This window comes from Marmota monax, unplaced genomic scaffold, assembly GCF_021218885.2.
Source record: "Marmota monax isolate L192 unplaced genomic scaffold, Marmota_monax_Labrador192_F-V1.1 WCK01_AAM20220418_F8-fsc00139, whole genome shotgun sequence".
Lineage (NCBI taxonomy): Eukaryota > Metazoa > Chordata > Mammalia > Rodentia > Sciuridae > Marmota > Marmota monax.
Window position 1 is genome coordinate 1373349 of NW_026695226.1, and position 23089 is coordinate 1396437.

Genomic DNA, 23089 nt, shown 5'->3' on the forward strand with positions numbered 1-23089 from the left:
ACTTCACAGGAAGTGTAAATTGGTACAACTTCTATACAGGACAATTTAGAAAATCTTAACAATATTTAACATATGTACTCTTAGAGAAATTGCACTTCTATCAATTTATTTTGAATAAATGTATTCATGCATATTGTTCAAGATGCATGAAAAATAATTCACATTGTAACATTGTTTGCAATTGAAACTATCTGTTTGCAAACAAGCTAAATATCCACCAGTAGGCCATTGATTAAATCAAATATGGTCCATCCATGCAGTGGAATATTCTTCATGTTATAAATAAGTGTGGTTGCTTCATATGTACTAAAACAATGACTTCCAAACACAGTCTTAAGTGAAACCAAGCGTGTTATAAAAGAGTGTGTGCTGAATACAACCATTTGTATAAAAGAACATTTCACAAAGCCATGTTCACTTGGATATACATGTACCACCTCTCAGAGGGAAAGAAGCATTCTCAGACTTCATGGGAAGTGTAAATTGGTACAACTTCTATACAGGACAACTTGGAAAATCTAAAAATATTTAACACATTTACGCTTACAGAAATTGCTCTTTTATCAATTTATTTTGAATAAATGTGTTCACATTTCCACAGAAAATGCTTTCAAGAGATGTGACATTATCACAATATGACATAGAAACATGATGTTGAAAATGTAAACCACCTCAAGCTAATTTCACAGAGGATAGACACTGATAATTTTGGTACGGTCAGAGGAGCTGGCAGTCAGGAGCAGAAGGAAGATGCACTTTTTCAGTTAAACCCTCTATAGCTACTAAAAATTTGTGGTATGTTACTGTTTACTTTTGTAAAAATGTTTATTTAGGCATTTATTGATTGCCTACTATGTGTAGGTATCATGATGTCAACTGAAAATACAAAAGTGAAATACTATACATGTTACAGTAGTCTAAAGCTAAGGCCTTGGAGTGCTTTCAGTCTACGTTCTTTTGCTGGTGATCTCTAGTCTCATCAATGGATGACTTCTTCATTTATATCTGCAGCCCAGATCTCTCCCCTGAACCATAGAATTGAATATTCAATCTCCTACTCAACAACTCTACTTGAGTGTCTACTATTACTATAGCATCAAACTGGATATGAACAAAACAGTTCAATCTTCTTCCCCAACTGGTAGTGATAACTCAAGTCAAAACCTTAGAGTCTTTCTTAGCATCTCTCTTTCTTTCCCACTTTCAAGAGTCCTGTTAGGCTGTACCATTAAAGTATATCCAAAATCTGACCATTTCTCTACCTCCATCCCTCTCACCATCATTTCAAACCACTATCATTTCTCCTATGTGAATTATTACATAACCTTCTAATTCAGTAATTCTCAAAACTTCTTCTGCTTATGATATACTTGGTGTCTCAATAATTTTTCCCCCATAGGTTCCTTAGATCAAAAGAAATATTTGATGTTTTCATGTATTAACTAATTAGGTCCATGCAATTTAATATGTATTTATGCCTTAACAATTTAAACACAACTTCCCAAATCTAATAAACAAATTGGACACCACCACCTTCATTTCCTATTCCATACTGATTTTTCACATGGCACTTGCTTTTTTACCACAGAAAAATGCTTTCCAGAGATGTGACATCATCACAATATGACATAGCAACATAATGTTGAAAATGTAAACCACTTTGAGCTAATTTCACATGGTGCCTGACAGATGTCACTATACTTTTTATTTTTAATTTTTTGGTATTGAAGATTGAACCCAGAGGTGCTTTACTACTGAGCCCTTTTTATTGTTTTATTTGAAGACAGGTCTTGCTAAGCTGCTTAGGGCCTCAATAAGTTGATGAGGCTGGCCTTGAACTTGTGAGACCTCAGTCTACCAAGCTGTTGTGATTACAGGCATGTACCACAGTACTTGCCTTTTCACCATTTTTAAAATATCAAATCTTTGAAATTAGCCTAATACATCCCTGTGAATTTGCTGAGATATCAGCTCACAGCAGTTCACTTCAGTTCACAGTTCTCTGCAGTTCACAGTTCGGAAACCACAGTCTACCTGATCAGTGTTCCCCCTCTTATTCTTTTATAGATTATTTTCAATGAAATAGAGTTATTTATAATGATGAGGACTTCCCAACCTTACAATGGCTTGCCAGGCCCTGCACGATTCACACTCCTGCTCACTGCCCAACTCTTCAACTCTGTGACCTTCTCTCCTATTTCACTTCCTCTGGCTCATTTCACTGCAGCCACACTGGCTTTCCAACAGACATGCCCCTGTCTCAGAGCTTTTGTTTTTTTCCCTTTGCTTTCCTTGGAAAGTTCTTTCCCCAGATAATTTCAGAGTGTGTTCACTGACTTCCTCTTCCTGTCCTGATTGACATACTTAAGTGTTAGCTTCTTTGTGTGGCCTTTCCTGACCTCCCTATTCATAATTATATACCTGACACCCCCATCTCTTTCTCCTGATGTTTTTTTGATGGTCTAAACACACACATGCACACACATGTGCACACACGTATGTTTATAGATAAATACCTACGTGTTTGAGTTCTCTAGAAAGAAGATGTTAAGACAGAAGTGAAAGAAATGTGTTTAGGGAAATGTCCGTGGAAGATGAAAGGGAGAGGAGACAGAAGTTGGCAGGAAAGACCTTCAGACCAGTGGAGGTCTGATGACTAATGGGAGAGAGGAAGGAGGGAAGAGTGAGTGGGAAGAGTGCCCAAATGCACTACAGCTCTGTGACAATCTCAGCCATGTCAACAAGGAGCCCATTGGACCCAAGTTTACCCATTGGACGGGTTTTCCATTAGGTATGGCTGAGCTCTAGAATCCTTGCTACGCTTGTTCCTGGAGTGCCCCTGGGAGCGTGTGGCTCCTGTGAACATTACTTATCCTTGAGAAAGGTGCAGCTTATGGAGGCTGTCAGCTAGTATCCCCTGCAATGGGTTCTCTCTTGAAAGTAAACTGAGCAATTTCTTTGTCTTTGTGTGTGTGCATATGTGTACGTACACATATATGCATGTATTTGTAACATTATGCAAAATGATGTAATATTATTTTTATCCTATGTGTGTCCTCATCAAAAATGTGCGCTCCTTAAGGGCAGAGATTTTTGACTATTTTGTTTTAGGACAATGTCTGGCACCTAATTAGCAATCAATAAGTATGAATGAATGAGTGAATGAAGGAAAGAGCAGAAATGCCTTAAAACCTAACAGTATTGTTTATCGTAGGCAAAAACAGTTTCCAAAAAAATCCTAACCTGCTAATTTAGAGTCATGTGTTGTATTAGCTGGTGACTCAGCTTGTTCTGATCTAAGACACTGAAAACTCAGATGAGAAAAAAGGCACCACTAAATACAAGAGAGAAAAAGAAGCATTTGGTTGATTTTATTGGGAATATTCTGCTTTGCCTGGAGATGCAATAAGTCAACACACTTATTATTTCAGAATAATTTTAGATCAACAACAGAAAAGTATTAGAACTTCCTGCAGTCTATACCCGTAGGCAATCACATATCTCAGGCCCATGACTATGTCTGCTCTCTGTAGTATCTCTTCAGTTTTACAATTAAACCTCGATTACTTCTACTCTAACTTATTAAGTTCCTCCAGCATCCTTATGGTGTGTTCTGGTCCCTCATTTGACTTTTTTCACAGGGATTAAGGCATCAAGGTGAGGAGCTGACATTGTTGAATGTGCCACTTTGTAGCAGGGAGCCATGGAAAGAAAGGGACCTATTTGGAAGTTAATGGACCTGATGTCTATACCCAGTTCTGATACGAACTGTGGATTTGAAGGGACTTTACTCAATGAGTTTCATTTTCCTAACATTTGGAGGGGGCCTTTTGGCACCTGCTCCTCCTATCTTTTTCTCCCAGAAGTAATGGGCAAATTGAATAACGGACTTAAGATGCATCTTCCTACTGAGGTAGAAATTTTCAGGAGTAGTGGTACACACCTGTAATCCCCGTGACTTGGGACGCTGAGGCAGGAGGATCACAAATTCAAAGTTAAGCATGCTGAGAATTAAGCCAATCCCCCAAAACCAAAAGGTGAACATTTTCTCTGATATGTGGAAGCTAGCCCACCATAAGCAGGGGAGGGGAATAATAGAATTTCAGAGGATTAAACAAAAAAGGACTGAAGGGAAGGGAGGTAAGATGGAAATAGGAAAGATAGTGAAATGAATCTGATATAACTTTTCTATCATGAACCGTCCATGGGTTGCATGTGGGTGACTGCACATGGAAGTCTAGTGGATAGAAACATCTGGTGTCTGGGAATGACCAGTGGACATTTTCTCTGTTCTATTGCTCAGGGGCAGTGTGAATTTCTATCCTGCTCCGCTGAATCCCACATAGCATCTGAGATGGGTGTGATCTGCCAATATGTCAATCAACCTGCTCACTGCAAGATATCATGAAGCAAGACTCTGAACTTGAAACCTTATCCCTCCCTTTGATGTACCCCCTTAAATAAACCACCAGAGCTATCTTTTCTTTGTCTAGTTTCAGCACCCATGTGGACTAGATCTATCAGGGGCTTTGCTTTTATAAATATATTTCTGGCCATTTGTGTTTTATTATTCACTAATTATTTGAGACTTTAAGTTTTAGGGTGGCTTACATCCTCCTGGAAAGGAAAAAGAACCCCCAGTAAGATGCTGGCCGACATCCCCATTACTTTTCTATGTACATATATGAATACACTATACTGAATCCCACCGTCATGTATATCCACAAATATAGAGCCCTAATTAGAATAAGATATATTCCATGTATGTATAATTTTATTAAACTGGACTCTACTGTCATGTATAACTAAAAAGAACCAATAAAAAAAAGACAAGTTCAAAGTCAGCTTCAACAACTTAGTGAGACCCTAAGCAACTTAGCAAGACCCTGTCTCAAAACAAAACAAAAATAGAAAGTGCTGGCTCAGTGGTAAAATGCCCCTGGGTTTGATGTCTGGTACCTAAATAAATATATAAAAAATTAAAAACTTAAAGTGATTCTTACAGATCTTAAAAATGACAGTGTATTTGCTTCATGGATATATTCAGAAATTAGTGTCCTGTACTAGAAGCTGTAACCAGGAATCATACCACCTCTGAAGAGAGACATACATTAATCTTTTAGTTCTGTTGGTAATAAAGCAGAGAATGCCTGTAAGTACCATCATGAGGAACTGCAGTTGCATAATAGAAAGTGATTCCAAAACAGCCACTAAACTTATCAGTGATAGAGCAAATGACACCACATACTTGTAATGGGGCTGTTGTTGTCATCGCCTGGGGTCCAGGACAGCTGAACACTTTTGTCAAGTTGATTAGTCAATTCTAAATCAAAGGGAGGATTTGGCACATCTGTAGACCAAACACACACATCATGGTTAGCTATCTGTTTTTAAGAGGTTCTTCTTTATTCATGACACTAGCTATTCAGAGGGGACATCTTAAGGACAAAGCATACATGATGGTCAATGAGCATGCAAATGAAGTGAGATGGAAACAACTGAGGGTGCTGGGAACACCAGGGCACAGCCAAGACAACCCATGATGAGCTCTGCTGCTTGCTTTTTAAATGGAATGAAGTAATTTGTAACCAAAGCCAGGGAAGCAAATGGCTCAGGTTCATCAGCACTCTCATTGTGCATATTCTCATAAACACAAAAAGCACAAACATAAAGAGTAATGTGAAAGCTTAATTTTTAAGACATGGGGAACAGAATAGCAAATGCTGGAAAGCACATTCAGGCAAACAGATGTACTGTTAAAAGGAGATTCAAATGTTCTTTCTGAAACATGCTGAATGACAGACTTGAGGAGGGTCCTGAAGAATATTTATATTCTTAAGGATAGCAGCCCTCAGCATGCATAGCATGTTTACTCTCAGACACTGGACACCCGTTGAACAAAGGTAATCCAGAAGCAGGGCTGCCTTATTGAATGGTGCCTCTGGGATCCAGAGTTAACACTTTGCCATGGGCCTTTTTTGAACCTTGCTTCTAGAAGTATCTCTGGTTCTTGGGGAACTCAAGGCCATATAAATATATGGGTTATTCTTTCTCATAAGTAGTAAAGCAGTAAATGTCTACCAAGGACACATTTTATATATAAAATAGCAATATATGTAAAATCTAGTCAATTTATGATTATGCCACAAAAATGAATTTTTGTATTTATGTGTTGAATGAAGATAAGGGTTTCCTTAAAAAAAATTCTGGAAATGATTTCTATTTTCCAGAGACAGAAAAGTTTTACATGACATTAATGTGCCCTCTCTCTGGGTTTCTAATGACTTCTCTGTTGTGAATGAATAGTGGGTCAGCTTTCTCTGACATAAAAGTAAAAAATGTTCTAAATATCCATTTCTTCCCTGTTTAAATTTCTTGAAAATGGATCCCAAAGCAACATTTATTTTCCAAAGCAAATTTTAATAGACTGAAATAAAATCTAACTTGTGGAACAATATAAGAATTTTTTTTCATTCTTTAAAATATGGATGACAGGTTTTGATAAAGCCCTGTGCCACTTGCTCATTTTACAAGAAAACTGTATCAAAGAGGAACTTTTGTCAAATGGAATGATATTTGTAATAGCATCTGCAATATTTAGAAACAACTGGCAATAAACTCAGTAAAAAGTTCTAAGGTTATGATGAAGAAATGATTTACTACAGTAAATGAAGGACACAACAATTGACAAACCCCTATTCCTTAAAGAAACATGATGATGTGATAAAGAAAAAAAACATTTTTTTTTTTCTGCAAATGTGAAACTGACAGAAAATAGAGAAAGAAGACTCATATTAGTTTACCGTAAATGGGAGCTGGAGTTGGAGTAGGAGCTAGAAAGGACATTAATATAAAGGATTTTAATCAAAATTAGTAATGGAAAGATACAAGATAGCACAAGAAGACAAAGATTGCACATGACTAAGTTTATAAAATTAAGCCCTATGCTTAGCTGTGAGATATGGCATTGATACACATGCAATAACAATTTTGGAATACAAACCCTTAACTTTTAAATAAAAGTAGATTATTCCCCCCAATTTTCTTACAAAAATGCCTCCAATATCCACCATTTTATCTAGTCTGCTACAGAGCTTATCCTGAAATGATCACCTTGAAGGCATCTTTCAAAAAAGAAAAAAAAAACTATGGCTTTAAAACTATAATGAGCAAACATTTCATATTTACAATTTCCCTTTTTCTTTTCAATTGAAGACGTGGAAGTGGGCTGTGTTGTATTTGTTCTGGTTCTTACCGACAACGCTGAGCACAGCACTTGCAGAAACATTGTCCAGAGTTGTGTTGGCCACACAAGTGTAGGTCCCACCGTCATTGTCACTTACATCAGCTACCACCAAATGATCCTTGTCGACAGTGAACCTGTGAATATAACACGCTCAGAGCTGCTGAAGTGGATAGCCAACCACACCCCAGGACTGTCTTACTGTCACAAAAGACACTGTGAACTTGACAAAACAGAAAGATGGTAAGAATTTCAGCAAATTAGAGTGAGAATCCTACATAATATGTGTTACTATAGTAATGGTTAGAGTTGAAAAACAATTAGAATGAATAAGAATCTTGGGTTAGGAGAGATATTAAGTATGATGGCTTTCAACCAAGCCTCTGGTGTCTTAGGAGCTGCCTCAAAGCCCCCAGGGTAAAACATCACATGGTAGCTCATAAATAAATACTATTATTCTATGTCAATTTAAGAAATTTTAATAAAAGTCCCCAGCCGGCATCCTTAGGTGAGGTGGGGGCAGCTTCACAGTTGCCCGTGCTAGAGTGCTTGATTAAGGCTACTGCTAAGAAACATCTGAAAACTACTTATTCAGCTTAATTTCTATCAAAAGTGCATATTTTAAAATAATCTATTATTTACTACAGTAATTTTGTGTCATTTTAAACACATGCATAAGGTCTCATAGGAGAAAGTAAATTTTATCTGTCTTAGCTCTAGACACAGGAAGATTCAGAGCAGCAATCTCCACTGAGAGTTTTTTAGAGGTTACTCTTAGACATGAAAAATTGCTCCATGGGTCAAAAGTCAATGTATGTAGGACTCCTGTCTGAATTTAATGAGGTTACATAAATCATACACTGTCGTCTGAGGTAATTTCCAAGTTAAAGTTCACCTGACTTAACCTGATGGTCATTTATTCATATTTCCTTCTCCTTTATAATCAGCTCAGATCCCACAAATAGAATTGGCCAGTTGAAGCACAGAACTAGTTGGAAACTCTGGGCACTAGATTGAAAGGCCAAAAAGGTTTTTTTGGGGGACATTCACAAGCAACAGGGCTCCACTCAGGCACCACAGGTTTAGATCAGCTGCAAGAAAACTATGGAAACTGTTTCCACTGGAATACAGCACACCTGTAGCCACTGTGATTGCTAAGGCACATATCCAACTCTGTGTACTCACCATGTTTATTGAGGGCCTGAGTTGGAAAACAAAACACTATGACTTTCCTTCAAGTCCAAGTTAAAGGACTGCAACACACTTGTTTTTTGCTTTTCCTTTTCCCTCCATGGTGTTAGGAAAAATTAGAAGAAAACTCACTCTCCAAATAAAAACTAAAGTACTACAAGGATTTCTACCCTCTGATGCTTAGAGATCATATTTCTGCTTTTTTTCCTTTTTTTTTTTTTTTTGGTAGAATGGGACTGAAAACATCTGTTGAGACTTTGCTGTTTAAGGTACAATACAATGGATGTTGTCCAAAGCCTGAAGGGTTTTTCCCATCCCAAATTACATAGGACACACATACACACACACACAAAGCTAGACAAACATTCTCAGGGTCTGATTTCAATTGCACAATACCTTTTTGGTCCAAATATTTTACAGTATGGAGAAAATCTCTTTACTTTGCACACAGTAGACTTCAGAATTAAAAACATCACCATTAAGTCACTATACAACAAATCTTTAGCTCAAGAACAACTTAGTGAGAAAACAGAAAGAAAGAAAAATTGTCTTCAAATACCTTTCATCGTTGGGCAACTCGCTGTTGTCCTTCAGCCATGTGACAGTGGGGACTAAGGTGTGATCATGTTTCACTTTGCATTCAAAGGATACTGTGCTGCCTCTTTGTACAACAGCATATTCAGGCTGTTTGATGATCCTCGTTGGATCTGAAATCCAGTTATTGTTAGCCATTGGCCAAGCTGGAGAAGTTGCTCAAAGTTACATAATACTTTAAAAAAATTCCTGGCTTTTGCCTTACCTTTGATTTCCAAGTGAACATCATTTTTTGCCATCCCTAATTTGTTCCTTGCAACACACGTATACGTTCCTGAACTATCCTTTTGTGCCACAGGAATTTCCAAAGTTCCATTTTCATGTAAAATATAAATGTCTTCACGAAGAGCACTTCCTTTGGCTCCTTTAAACCTTCATTACAGAAGTTATCATGATGAGAATAAAATGACTCATAATTTGAGTCAAACATAAAATGCCATGATCAAGATCAACACAACCATGATCTGCAGTACAGTGTCAAGTTCAAAGACAAATGGAATCTGCACAAGCATACTGATGCTTGAATGTCAGGAGGTAAACATAAAGAGAAGACAAGACTAGAGAATTTAATAAAAATGGTGTTGCAGAATTAGACTAATAATATGTAAGTCTTAAATTATAATTTTCATGAGAGATACATAATTTAATAAATATATTATTACCTATTTTATCATAAATAGGTGCTAAAATAGGTAGAGATAAGATTATTCCTTTTTACCCCCCCCCCCACATACACACAGTAAAGTATTTTTAATTCTATCTACAGGCTGCAATTTTAAAGGGATTTTGATTTCAAGGTTATACGGATTGTGTTTTTGAATGTCTGAATAGAAAAATATTCAGGGAGAATTAAAAAAACCATATGTCACATGGCAGAAGTGAAGATGAATGAGAAAAAATGAGGGAAATTCAAACTATCATATAAGAGTGAATCTTGTCATCATCATGAGGAAATTTGCACCAGCATCTGGTTTCTGTTCTCTGTAGTTAAGGTGAGGGCCTGGGGAGATTTTCCTTTAATCCTAAGCTTGGCTTCATTCTCATCTCAGTAGCTGAAGTCCAGTACAGAATCTGGAACCTCACAGATGATTCACAAATGTCTGTTCCAATCATTGTCAGCACTTGCCTTGTCTCTCCCCAACTCTTAAAAGCCAGCAAGGTATTCCCAGGAGGAGGATGTGTACCAGGAGTGGTGTGTGACAGGGGATGGTCTGAAGTGGGAAGTAAAAGGACACAGAAGAGCTTGGCTGGACTCAAGTCAGAAAGACCTGGTGGGAGAGGAACTACAGAGAAATCTTGGTGGTAATAATTTCTGTTTAGTTTCCATAACCTCTCCCCCACATACTACATGATGTTTTATTATTAAGGGAAGACTTCCAACCAGTGCCACCAGTCACTGTTCATGAAGTCCCAGGTGATGTTCATGGCATTTAAAATAAAGCAACCTTAAATCTTAATTTTTTTAAAAAAACACATTTACTAGCTTTGTGGTTGGTAGAATGTGCTGCTAAATAGGTTATATGTGTGAAAGTATGTAGCACACAACAAGAAGTTAATAAATATTTGTGCATGAATGAATGAATTCAATGGTTAATAGTATGATGGATTTTGCAGTGTGTTTCTCCTGTTTGTTCTCTGACTAAAGCCCAGCATGTTAAAAATGTGAAAGCTTTAGCAAATGCAAGTGGTTAACAACAAATAGGGCCACTACTTACCACTCAATGGTAGGCAGAGGAGACCCAAAGAAGACACAATCTAGCAAAGCAGGCCTGTTGGCAATGATCTGGTAGAGTGTATTTGCAGATGTGAGGATTCGTGGTGGCTCAGCTAAAAACATTTAAACGGCACAATGAGTATTAGAACACATTTTAGGTTTACAGTGTATTTACTGCATTTTGTATTAAGGTCATTAAAGTTTATGGTATAGCACAACCAATATGTTTCTTCCTTTATGTTCCTATCAGGTATGACACTACCAGTCGTGGTGGGAAAAAAAAAATTCCTTTCTTTTTGTCCTCAGCACAGTGTCTGGCACAAAAATAATGGCCTAGTGTATTTTCTTTGAATGATTGATGCATCATCACCCCACTGGGTGGGAATGGTGAGGAACAAATAAGCTGATATAAAAATCAGAGTGATGAGTGTGGTGACTTATATAGAGAGAGGACTAAAAAGCTTCTTACAGTCAAGAAAACACAGTGAAGAGACAATCAACAGAAGGGAGAGAATGTTTATATACCATACATCTGGTGAGGGACTAACATACAAATATATAAGGAGCTCAAACAACTCAAATGATATGTGAAAACAAATAATTCAATTAAAAGATGAGCCAAGGACCTAAATTAACTAAGAAAGACATGCAAATGACCAAGAGGTATATTAAAAAATGCTCAAGATCACCAATCATCAGAAAAATGCCAACTTTAACCAAAATGACATACCTATCACCGGATAACTGTTAGAAGGGCTATTATTAAACAAGAAGCCAATTCTGTCATTTGTGACAACATGGGTGAAACTGGAAGACATTATGAGAAATGAAACAAGCCAGACTCAGAAAGACAAGTACTGCAGAATATCATTTATATGAAGAAACTAAAATGGAATATATAGAAGTAGAGAGAAAAAAACAAACAAAAAAACAGAAGTCAAAGCTTCAACATCCACCAATATCTTAACCACTTAGCTATGTGATTAATCACCTTCATTTCAACATGAAGAAAAATGATAAGTATCGACCAGCTTCCTGGTATTAATTTTGTTTGAAAAGAGAGAAGAGTAATCTTAAGAGTTGAAGTATGACTGCTTGGTACCATAAGAACACTTTTGCATAAATTTGAACAAGTGTGGATTTTTTTTTGCTCAGTATGAGAAATGCAACCTTCACATAAACCACCCATTTCAAAATATGCGTGAGTTCTACATTGTCATAGTTTTCTGAACATATTTTAATGAATTAAGTTAATGTACATCTATGATTTGGATAATGGCCAAGCATTAAAATTAATAGTTCATTTTCAAAAACTCAGAATCATGAAATTGTTATTCAAATAGTCAGTTTCTAAGGACAGAAGAACAGGGTTATTTAGTTGCTAATGGCAGACAAAAGCTATTTTCCTTTTGGGGGATTAAACACTGTAATCATCTGTGAATGGACTAGCCTATTTGATTATTTTCTACAATGAAAAATTGCCATTATGCCAACTGTGTTATGAAAGAACATTAAGACTTGACTGATATTCTTTAGGCCAAATATTTTATCTTATCCACCTTCATATATTCCTTATAGTTCCAAGAACTGTGCATTGCATCTAATAGAAGCTCAATATATTTTTGCTGAGTGAGTAGAAAATAATAGTAGACATTAATTTAATTTGCCATGTCTTTAATAAAGGGAGAGCTTACCGAGCACATTTACAAATGCATTTGCCAATAAATATCCATATTCATTAGAGGCATTGCACTGATAAACTGCACTTGATCTTTCTTGAACATTTGAAAAAATAATGGTATCACCATCTATTTTTCTGCTGGGGTCATCAGGAGCAACTGTTGGGTTTAAAAATAGAAAGTGTATTATATATTTCTTTTTCCTTAAAAGATACATTTTAAACTTATAAATCCCAAGGTCTACATTGTATAAGTAGGACAGAAACACAGACTGCTCTAGGCATATGAAGCAAGAAGAAGAATAGAATCCAGGCAGAATCTATTTTTTTTTCGAACTCAGAATTTAGTTGCCACATGGTGTTTAGGTATAAGCACAGTATTCATTTAGTCTTAAGCAGATTAGTTCTATAACACTAAATATTATTTTGAGAGGTGCAGAAAAGCAAGCACAAGTTTGGATGAAAATTGCACAAATTCAGAAAAAAAATATAGTTTCGTTCACAAAGAGACTGTGGATACTTAAGAGGAGGCCAGTTAACCATGAAAAAAAGTAACAACAGCTTTGCAAAAACTACAGTCACTCCAGCACATATAAACCTGTCACTTTTAAGAACCCCTTCTTGGAACAAACAAGTACATAACTAACTATAAGACTAGCAATCAAATGTGAAAATATTCACTTTCCTGCTTTGAAAACTCCTGGAGCTAAAGTAGAAATCAGTTGTGTAAAATTTCTCTTAAAGGAAGCCTTTTCAGCTAAATCCCTCAAGTACTTTGAAGATGCAAAGAGTGAGGTTGATCCTTACTGAAGTGGGATAGAGCTGGCTGGTAATAGAATATGTGAGGATTTAGTCCAAGGCATGCCCAGCAATTTGGAACTGCTGTACGATTAGAGATGAATTCCATTTTTTTCTGTGAATGCTAAACTGTAGGTTATGGTCTTACATGGCTTTGAAAGTACACTGTCTCAGCACACAGATCCAAATCAAAACTAAATAACTGCACCATTTTTTTCTGAACTTTGCAACTTGAACTAGCTAAGAGAGCTTTACTTTCATTCTAAACACCATCTTATCCCTTTGATGACACAAAAAGAATGTGCATCCAAGACATATTTATTGATGCACTGAGACTCCTTTATCACTCTGAAATAAAGAAATATTGGTTTATATGTGGCCTATTGACTTTTAATTAAAAAAAACAAACTATAGTTATTCATCATTTTATTATACATACTCAAAGTATTTTGCTCACTCATTCTACAATAGACTTTTACTGTTAATGCAACAATTCACCACAAACTTAGTGGCTTAAGACAGCATAAATTAACAATCATTTAGTTCTGTAGATTGGAAGTCTAACAAGTGTCCCAATAAACTAAAATCAAGGTACCAGCAGGCCCATGGTCTTCTCCTCCATCCTTAAAGCTATCAGTATTGCATCTCTTCAATCTTTCTTCTGTAGTCATAGTTCTCTTCGACAACAGCCAGGAAAAAAAAAACTTTGCTTTTGAGGACTTCTGTCATTAAATTGGGTCCAAACCAGATAATCCAGGATAATCTCCACATTTCAAGGCCTTAACCTTAATTAATGTGCAAAGTTTCTTTTGCCATGTAAAGTAACATATTCACAGCTTCCATGGATTAGGATGTGGAGGGGGCAGGGCATGAATTTGCCTACCACATATTCTTTCAGTTTATTTTTCCAGTACTAGGGATGGAACCCAGAGGTACTTTCCTACTGAGTCACATTTCCAGCCCTTAATTTTCTTTTCTATTTTGAGACAGGTTATTGATAAATTGCAGAGGCTGTCTTTGAACTGTTGATTCTCCTGTGTTAGCCTGGCGAGAAGCTGGGATTACAGGTGTGTACCACCCTGTCCAACACCCTGTCCAGCTACATATTCTATCACATTTATAGACTGAAGATCTTTCAGATGTTTCAGACCAGAATATACTAAAAATGCACCATAAATTAAAGATTAGAACAAAGTTTTTGGCTTCCAAGGATTCTCAAAACTCCGATTCAGTAACTACTCTTCATGGACAGATTAATGCCTTCATTCCTGAGCAAGCATGAGAGGTATTTTTCACAAAAGTAATTGTATGACACTGATCACAATCAATAGCTAACTTATAAAATCATTTTAGGTATTTTCATTGGCTCAGTTAGTGGTGAGGGTGTGTTAAAATATTTTGAATTGATTTCTTAGCTCACATTTGCTGGTTTTGACTTTAATCACTTCAAAAATTGCCTTAAGGAACATTTCTCCCAACCAGAAGACAAACACAAGTCATAATTTTCAACAGGCTATGGATTCATTAATAAATGATAGGAATGTCACATTGGACTGTGAAGTGAAGCTGATGGGCAGCCTTGGACCTAAGAAGGTGGTGTATGTTAGGACAGCTGTGCTCTTTGTCCTAGATGCTCATCTTGTACCATTGGGCCTTTCTGACTCATGCTCTCAGGGATACCCATCCACTGCCTCAATGCTGGAACACAGAGCAGCATTTCTGGAGATTTCTCTGTGGGTTATTCTTAGACCTTGTGGACCCAGCACTTGTCTACTCAGTGTTGGAACTCTTCAAAGGGATGCCAATGCCAGCCACATACCCACTCTTAAGTACTTCTGTGGCTATGCCAGGCAGTGTAATACAGTGACACGTATTTCAGCACAGATCTCTGGGCCAAATCTTCCTGGATGGGTAGCAGACTGTGTAATCAAAGATCCTCAAATTCCTTGAGTATATTACACTCTTAAGAAAGCCACATAATCATAATAATAACAATAATAAAAGGTATACTACCATGACTATGGAAGACATAACTCAAATGACAAAGCTAGAAGAATAATTTTTCCCAAGTGGAGATTCATCAATCACAAACATACCTCATTTCTGTAGCTCAGAGTAGTGTTTTTCTTTGGTATCAACTCTTTGGGAAGATATCGTTTCTGGAAAGCCATCTGACTGTATCTGCCTTGTTTATACTAAATGGAGCACTCTTCAAATATTTACTTTTGGCAAAGTATTTAGGAATAAAACAAACTGTTTTAGTATAAGTAATGATTACACAAATCTCTTTCTCTCCATGGAAGTTTGGACTACATTTTCCTTAAGCACTTATTGAAAACTGCAAATAAAATCAGAAACTACCACAGTGACATATGGAAACTCAGTTGGTAGCTGGACATAGAATGAAATCACTAGTGCAGAGACATCTGAAGCCCTGGGACACTGTGCGTTGGCTTGTGGGTGGGAGTAACTTACCAGCTTACACACCCAAATTACCTAAAGGAGTAATAATTCATCCTAGGAACAACCAATTTCTATTGTTGTAAACGAACATGTGGAGAAAGACATTTAAAGGCACAGAATTAGCACATATAACTTGAAGCCCCAAAAGTAAGGTCCAGAAGTAGAATAATAGCTTTTTAATAACTTTTTAATAATGTTTTTTAGTAACTATTCATAATTAATTTTACAAAGAACTTTATGAAAGAGGTTAATCAGATAGTATATGCATTTTGGATATGGGAAACTACAGACAGGAGAGCTTAATGGTTTCTTTAAGGGAAATTAATGCTGAGGTTTTCTGAAGTAGTCAACTTTATAAACTTTCCTGGAATTATGATCATTCAGGAATATTGTAGAATCAATCTTTGGATAGAGTTGAATTTTATTTGTCTTCTACCTATTCCATCCCCTTAAGGGTAAACAACCAAGCCCTTTACCTTTGAGAAAAGGAAGAAGGAAGATGCTTTGACAGAATCTCAGGAATATCCTCTAGTGGGCCTCATTCCCTGGCAGCTTACTATGTGTTACTGGCTTTCAGTATGAGTGAAATATGTGATTGTGGCAGGAAGATATCTCCTGCCCTTTCTTGTCACCTTTGTTCTTTTCCCTTCTCATATCTGAGAGAAAAGAAACCTTTCAACCTAAGAATGTGATATTATACATGTTCCATGCTGAATGGCCTGAGATCTAACACAACTCACATAGGAGATGATAAAAGAACTGCAGGCATCAAACTCTCCCACTACCTCCTGGGACAGAGACAGGAATTATGGAGTCCACAGCCTTGGCCTTGGGGGTTATCACCAGGATGGCATGGTGATGTGGCATGGACTCTCCAGTGGGGAAGGAAGGGAGGAGAAGAGGAACTTATGAGCACTTATCTATTCTGGAGAGAGTACAGCAATGCTTTATCCAACCTGCTGTCAGCAAGTTCTTTTTCTTTCTTGTTCTAGATAGAGTTCAGCTCCCTATCCTCTCAGACACTGCAGGCTGCACAGTAAAATCAAGTTCTTTGGCACCAGTTCTTACAGCTGTGTTATTTTTTTACTTCTGTAGATTGTTTTGTAAACATTCTGGGTAGTTTGTGGACAAATCTCATATTTAATATAATCTATTAGTTACCTCAAGGAAAGTTGTCAATAATTTAGACAGACCCAGTGGGACAGAGCTTTAGAAGCCATTGAGATAACTTGCGCAGGTGATTTGGAATTGATCCTTTCAGTTTGTAAAATAGAAGTTTCCAGATCTGAAGTGCACAGTCGCAAACCAATAACAACTAATTTTGCTACCAGATCTCGTCTTACCCCTCCCTTGACCTGATCCTGCTTCTCCTTTTACAATATTTGTGTCTACTTGGCAGCCAGAGCCTGCAGAGGCACAGGAGGCAGTCAGTGTCTTTGGAGTGATAGCCCACAGAGCAGGGGTGGGAGTCTGTGTATCTGGCAGTATGGGCCCCTGACAGTGTGTCTGCTGGGTGACACAGGGGATAGACCTCAGGCACCTGGCAGGGACGCTGCATGGCTTCTTATACAATGGTATTGCAGAGGCACAGCTGTACCCTGGCCCAAGCTGCTGGTCCACCCACAGTTTCTGCAGTCTCTTGGATAGTAGGCGTTGCCAGCAAGCCAGCTGGTGCCCACAGCCAACTTCTGGGGTCTATTCTGGCTGATAATCCTTACAAGGCTCATTTGTGCCTCCATATATGGCAGCAGATTTTGCTATTGGTCCTATCTTCGCCTTCTCATATCTCTCTGCCTTCCTTCCCCTATATTCCAGCAATGCTGGATGCATCTGTATGGAACACAACTCAACAAGCTATGGATGAGAAACAAGCTGTTTTCAGAATGGTCCACAAATCTCAAGACAATTCTGTTTGGGGGCAGTCTTTAAATTCATGTGGTAACTACCAAGCAGGGTAGAAAGGAGAAGCTCAAGCATCCACTGAATTTTTTTTTTAGCAGTTTTCTTCCTCATTTATTCCTTATTTTGAATTAGGAGATGCCAATCTACAGTGGGGGCATGTTCACTTTAACTTAGCTACTTAAGGCTCAGTATCTACCCAAGAGACTACTCAGCAGAAGTTGTATGTGGACCAGCCACTGAGAGCCAGGAGTGGGGAACAATTGTGCCTCAGCAGTATCATTGTGTAGGGGTCCTGCAAGTCCATCACCTTTCAGTTCTGGGAAGTCCACACAGTAATCCACGCATGTCCGTCTTGAACACCTTCAGGAAAGCTTCCCATCACCTTGGTGTAGACACAGCACCTACTCCCAGCACCACCTGAGGGCCTAGCTCCTTGCTTTGAGGCCACACTGTGGTGTTCCCTACAGTGCAAACTCTAGAGCGACTGCTCTGGCTGCACACCAGAGGGCACCCCAGCTCTGTAGGAGCTACAGAATTCCCATTTCTTCTTGGCCCCCTTTCTTTTCTGTCCCAAGGGGATTTAAAGAATACTTTTGGGATGGAAGAGATGAATTTATTTGGAAGCTGATTTGAGAAAGCTTGTCCTGACTCTTTCTGCTCTAGACCTATTTGGATGATTTAGTGTTAAAGAAGAAGGGACTAAATTGTCTCTCAGGGACCACTGCCTTCTTCCACCAAAGCCTTTTGTAGCTAATCCTCCCTCAAAACAATATGTTTAAAAGGGAGAATCTATGAGTGCATTTTCAAAGTTCTTAACACAACTATAGTACAGGCTTCCCTCAAAGGTGCTGCTTACACTGGTGCTGTGATCTGAATGTCTGTGGCTCTCCAGAATTCATACCTTGAAACCTAAACTCCCACATTGAAACCTAACCCCCATGGAGGGAGTACTGAGGTGAGGACTCTGGGAAGTGATTAGGTCATGAAGGTTCCCCACTCTTGAATGGGGTTAAAGTGCCTTATAAAAAGTTTGAGAGAGCGTGTTTTCACCTTTCGCCGTGTGAGCACACACAGAAGGCACAGGCCCTAACCAGACAACAATTCTGTGGGAACCTTCATCTTGGACTTCCTAGCCTACAAAACCATGAGCAATACATTTCTGTTGTTTATAAATTATCCAGTCTAAGATACTAGATTATACCAGCAGGAAAAGACTAAGAGCCAATTTGGAAGGACAATAAGCAAATCAGGGGAAAAGAGCAGCCTCATTATTTAATCTCTTACCCTTATCTCAATTTTCCCTGCTTAGGGCTGCATTCTGACTGCTGAACGTGAGAGTTTAATCGTCAGTATCCCCAGGTTTCCCATTTTCCCTACTGAGTGGCTAGATGGGAATTCCCTCCCACTTGTGTGTTTTGCTGAGTCTAGCTCTCAGAAGCATATTTAACCTTCCATAAATCACAAAGAACCTCTGAGTCGCAAAAACAGAAAACAAAAACATGGTGCAAAAGTGCTGAACAAGCTCCATCACTTACCACTATTCTGTATGTATCCCTAAGAAAGTCACATTACCATAAAACCTCCTTTAGTTCTGGGATTTCTTTCACTTTTTCTCTCAATTTTCACTCATAACCCCCCGAGAGTGGCAATAGCCTCCTTATATACAACCACAAAGTAATGTCACTTTTCCTTATCCTGATCATGACTAAACTTGGGTGTGGAAATACTGTAACCCCTTTTACTGGCCTTTTTAGAATCTGTTTTCTCTTAGGAGCATATTTCCTCTGAGCATAAACATAGGCTGTCTAATTTGAAGTATCTGATAACTACTATGTTTTGTGACACAAGTGACTTCCCCCAAAGTACTACAGAACAGGGTGTGATTTACTCAGTCTAAACCTGTAGTTGTCACACTTGAAGATGAAAAACAGGGACTTGTGCCATCTTAAAAATACTGGTTGTTTTCAGATCAGTCTTAGTGGGTAGAGTAAGTTTCAGGAAAGCCAGTTCAATGGACCTTTTGATTATGTAGAAGCGGAATCAATATTTGACTCTGACTTAGAGGCAATCAGGGGTCGAGCTGCTTTCTACCATAAGCTGAAAGTTGCCTTTATTATGCAGATATTGTCTGCAATATCTTTGTGGATGACTGTGACATTGACTGGGAGGTGAACTGAGGCTGGATTTGAAGAAGAAACTGATTGTCTCTCTCTGGATCTAAGAGTACATCTGGACCCCAAGAAGTAGAAAATGTTTGGAGATTCCCCTGCCAGCAACAATTCGTGGTGAGTAGGTGGAGGAAGATGACGGTAGTGGGCTGTGTTCACAGGAGTTCAAGGGCATTGAGGGGCAATATCCATTTTGATGTTTTTGTCCCCCTTTGCTATTGTTCCCTTCTACTATCTTCAAGCCTCTAACCAAGTTTTTGAAAGTCTGGTCTTAGGAGATTAATGGGAGGGTCTGTGGCCACATTTTGGAGGACCATTGTGGGCAGCATAGCAGCAGCTTGGGAAAACCTGGCTAATAAGAACAAGCTGGGAGTGGAGCTGAACAAGGAAGGTGGCTGTAGGTGACAGGCACAGCCAGGGTATGTAGGCATCACTCAGGGGTGATCTAGGCAATACTCAGGGAAGGTCAGCTTGCAACCAATTGAGCATCCCACATAAGATCAGACCAGGGGATGTGTTCTTTATATGTTAAGGATGGTGATCTCTAAAGACTGGAGAATGTGGGAACATCTGGGCTACACTCAGGACTAAAAACTCTTGAAAGTAAGACAGCTGTGCTTCTTATTCTTGTTAGATCCATTGGCTCTAGGGCTACTCTCCTTGCCTGTCTCTTCTGATTCCTATGATTTTTTCCATAAATCACTTGATGTTTGATTATAGAAGATAATATGAACATTTTTGGTGATGTGTATTTCTGGCCATGTCACTCTTTCCATGTTATAAGGTAACAAGCAGAAGTATTGCCAAGTCCCAGTCAACACAGGCATGTTTACACACACACACACACACACACCACTATTTTAATAATATAAATTACTCAAAGTCATAATGAATATCTAAAGGTAATGAAATGAAACTTTAAAGATCATTCAGCACATCTGTTTAACTTCTATATGGCTTTCTTCCTTGATCAGAGAAATTTCACCATTTGTTCACTGGTAAGAAATAGATATGCTTTGAAAATATCCTGCAACTACAGTCAATCAAAGAAACTTACTTTCTATTGGGACTCCATTTGTTAACCAGCTAATTCTGGGTTTGGGGTTGCCATTAGCTCTACAGATCAGGGTCCCATCCTCTCCTGGGGACAGCACAAGATTTTGAGGTGCCATGATCCAGTAAGGGGCCGCTTTATTAAAAGAAGAGAAAAAAATCAAAATATGAATCATATAAGTATAATAGCAAAAGAATATGTTGAACTATTTCAGTAATAAAAATAGTTATTTTGCAAAACACTGTTAGTCTCATTTTTTTTAAAGTGAATAGTAATGCTTGAAACTTTTAGATTTTCAAAAGGATGTTTAAAGAGATTCCCTGAATGTTTAAACACACTCTAGACCTGTTTGACACAAATTTCATTTTATATTTAAATCTATTGGACATCAGAGAGGTGTCAGATTTATCTGAGGTTTTAAAGTAATTTACAGGTATAGGAAAGGTTAAGAAAAATGAATTTAAATTCTGAGCCCTGCAAATTACATAAAATTATAAAATTAGGAAGCCCCTTGAGAAAATTTTCATTCTTGAAAAGCTACAAAGGTAGTATATTATGTTTCCATACATCCTTCATTCAGTTTCCTCTGATGTCAACATCTTATTATAAGCAAAGTGCAGTTATCAAAACAAGAAATTAACATCAATGCAATACTATTAACTACACTCTACACTTTGTTTGGATTTCCCTCTTTTCTGCACTAATGTCTTATTTCTATTCTAGGATCCTGTCTCAGATACCACACTGTATTGAGTCTTTTTTTTTTTTTTTAAAGAGAGAGAGAGAGAGAGAGAGAAGGAGAGAGAGAGAGAGAGAATTTTTTTAATATTTATTTTTTTAGTTATTGGCAGACACAACATCTTTGTTTGTATGTGGTGCTGAGGATCGAACCCGGGCCGCACGCATGCCAGGCGAGCACGCTACCACTTGAGCCACATCCCCATCCCTGTATTGAGTCTTTATAGGTAGGTCCTTACCTCCTCCAATCAGACAGTTTCTTAGTCTTTCATGACTATTACAATGATAGTTATTTGGTAGATGTCTTCCAACAAAGGTTTTCCTGATGTTATCTCATGATTAGCTGAAGTTTGGGGTTTTAAGAATACCACCAAAGGAATGAACCAACTTGTTGTACCATATTGAGGAAGGACATGAGATCAACATGACTTCTTGGTGATGTTCACTTTCATGACTTGGTTAAGGTGGTGTCTGCCAAATGTCTCCACTGCAAAATTAGTATTCTCCAGCATTCCACACTTTGTTCATTGTGAGTCATTAAGTGTGCCCAGGAGAAGGGAAGTAAGTTCCATCTCCTCAAGAAAGGAATATTAAAAAAAAAAAAAAAACAGTGGACATGCTAAAATTCCCCCAGTTATTCATGTTTTTAGGGAAGAGAAACATTTTGAAGCTATAGAAATATCCTCTTTTTCTCCTCAAAAGGTAACCCATTAATTTTAATGTTCATCAGTGAACCTTGCCTATAGCAGTTGCCCTTATGGGATAATGGTGATTTTTGTATTTTCCTCATTCCTTCTATATTTATTAAATGGAATTCTGTAAGGAAGATTTGAAGGAGCAAATTTTTAACCTGGTGTAGATGCATTCTCAATAGCAATGAAAAGAGATTCAAGGTACTGTGAATGCTGATATAAATTTACATTCATCATTACTGAAGAACATTATCAAAGGTATATTAAATTGAAGTATCAGGTCATTGTGTGAAAGCAAGAGGAATGCATCTTAAATAATAATTTACCTTTAACTGTGACAGAAATGGTATGATGGATGGCTCCTAATGCATTTTTGGCTATACACTGGTAATTCCCAGAATCCGCTTCTGTAACATGAATAATCTGCAAGGTTTTCTTAAAGTTCCGATAAAATGTCCGGTTGATGGGTAGTATTCCATCTTCTTTTATCCAGTAAATAATTGGGGTAGGCCTGATGGGATAAACAATGATGTTACAAAAAATGTGACTACTTTTGAGGGCGAGTTTTCATGCAATTGTACAACAAATTCTTTAGCATCACACTTTTATAAATAATGCTCAAAACCTACATTTAAAATGGTAAGATACCATTTTCACATAACCAGAACTATACTAATTTATGGCACACCATAAACTTTGCCTTCAGTGATGCAGTGCTGCTATGATAAGCTGTTTTACCGAAGGGACCTAAGTATTTTCTTCAAAATCCTTATCAATGAGGAGCTCCCAGGTATTTTTACATGAGGGTATATATCAAGAGAATTTCAATTAAATCAATGATATTGAGCTATATT

General features: G+C 37.8%; 1 protein-coding gene across 31 annotated transcripts in view; it reads right to left on the reverse strand.

Annotated features, from left to right (window-relative positions):
* The window catches only part of Nrcam (neuronal cell adhesion molecule), a 277119-nt gene that overhangs the window by 29263 nt on the left and 224767 nt on the right, over nucleotides 1-23089 (reverse strand). For 23 of the 31 annotated variants that reach the window (XM_058576091.1, XM_058576100.1, XM_058576098.1 and 20 more), the window contains 9 exons: nucleotides 22562-22746; nucleotides 20809-20940; nucleotides 12437-12580; nucleotides 10744-10855; nucleotides 9234-9400; nucleotides 8994-9141; nucleotides 7256-7380; nucleotides 6804-6833; nucleotides 5249-5350 (listed from right to left, as the gene is read on the reverse strand). In XM_058576091.1, the coding sequence (XP_058432074.1) occupies nucleotides 5249-5350; nucleotides 6804-6833; nucleotides 7256-7380; nucleotides 8994-9141; nucleotides 9234-9400; nucleotides 10744-10855; nucleotides 12437-12580; nucleotides 20809-20940; nucleotides 22562-22746 (1145 nt within the window). The remainder of the gene's footprint in view (nucleotides 1-5248; nucleotides 5351-6803; nucleotides 6834-7255; nucleotides 7381-8993; nucleotides 9142-9233; nucleotides 9401-10743; nucleotides 10856-12436; nucleotides 12581-20808; nucleotides 20941-22561; nucleotides 22747-23089) is intronic. The other 8 variants (XM_058576105.1, XM_046435384.2, XM_058576101.1 and 5 more) reach the window with 1 other exon arrangement.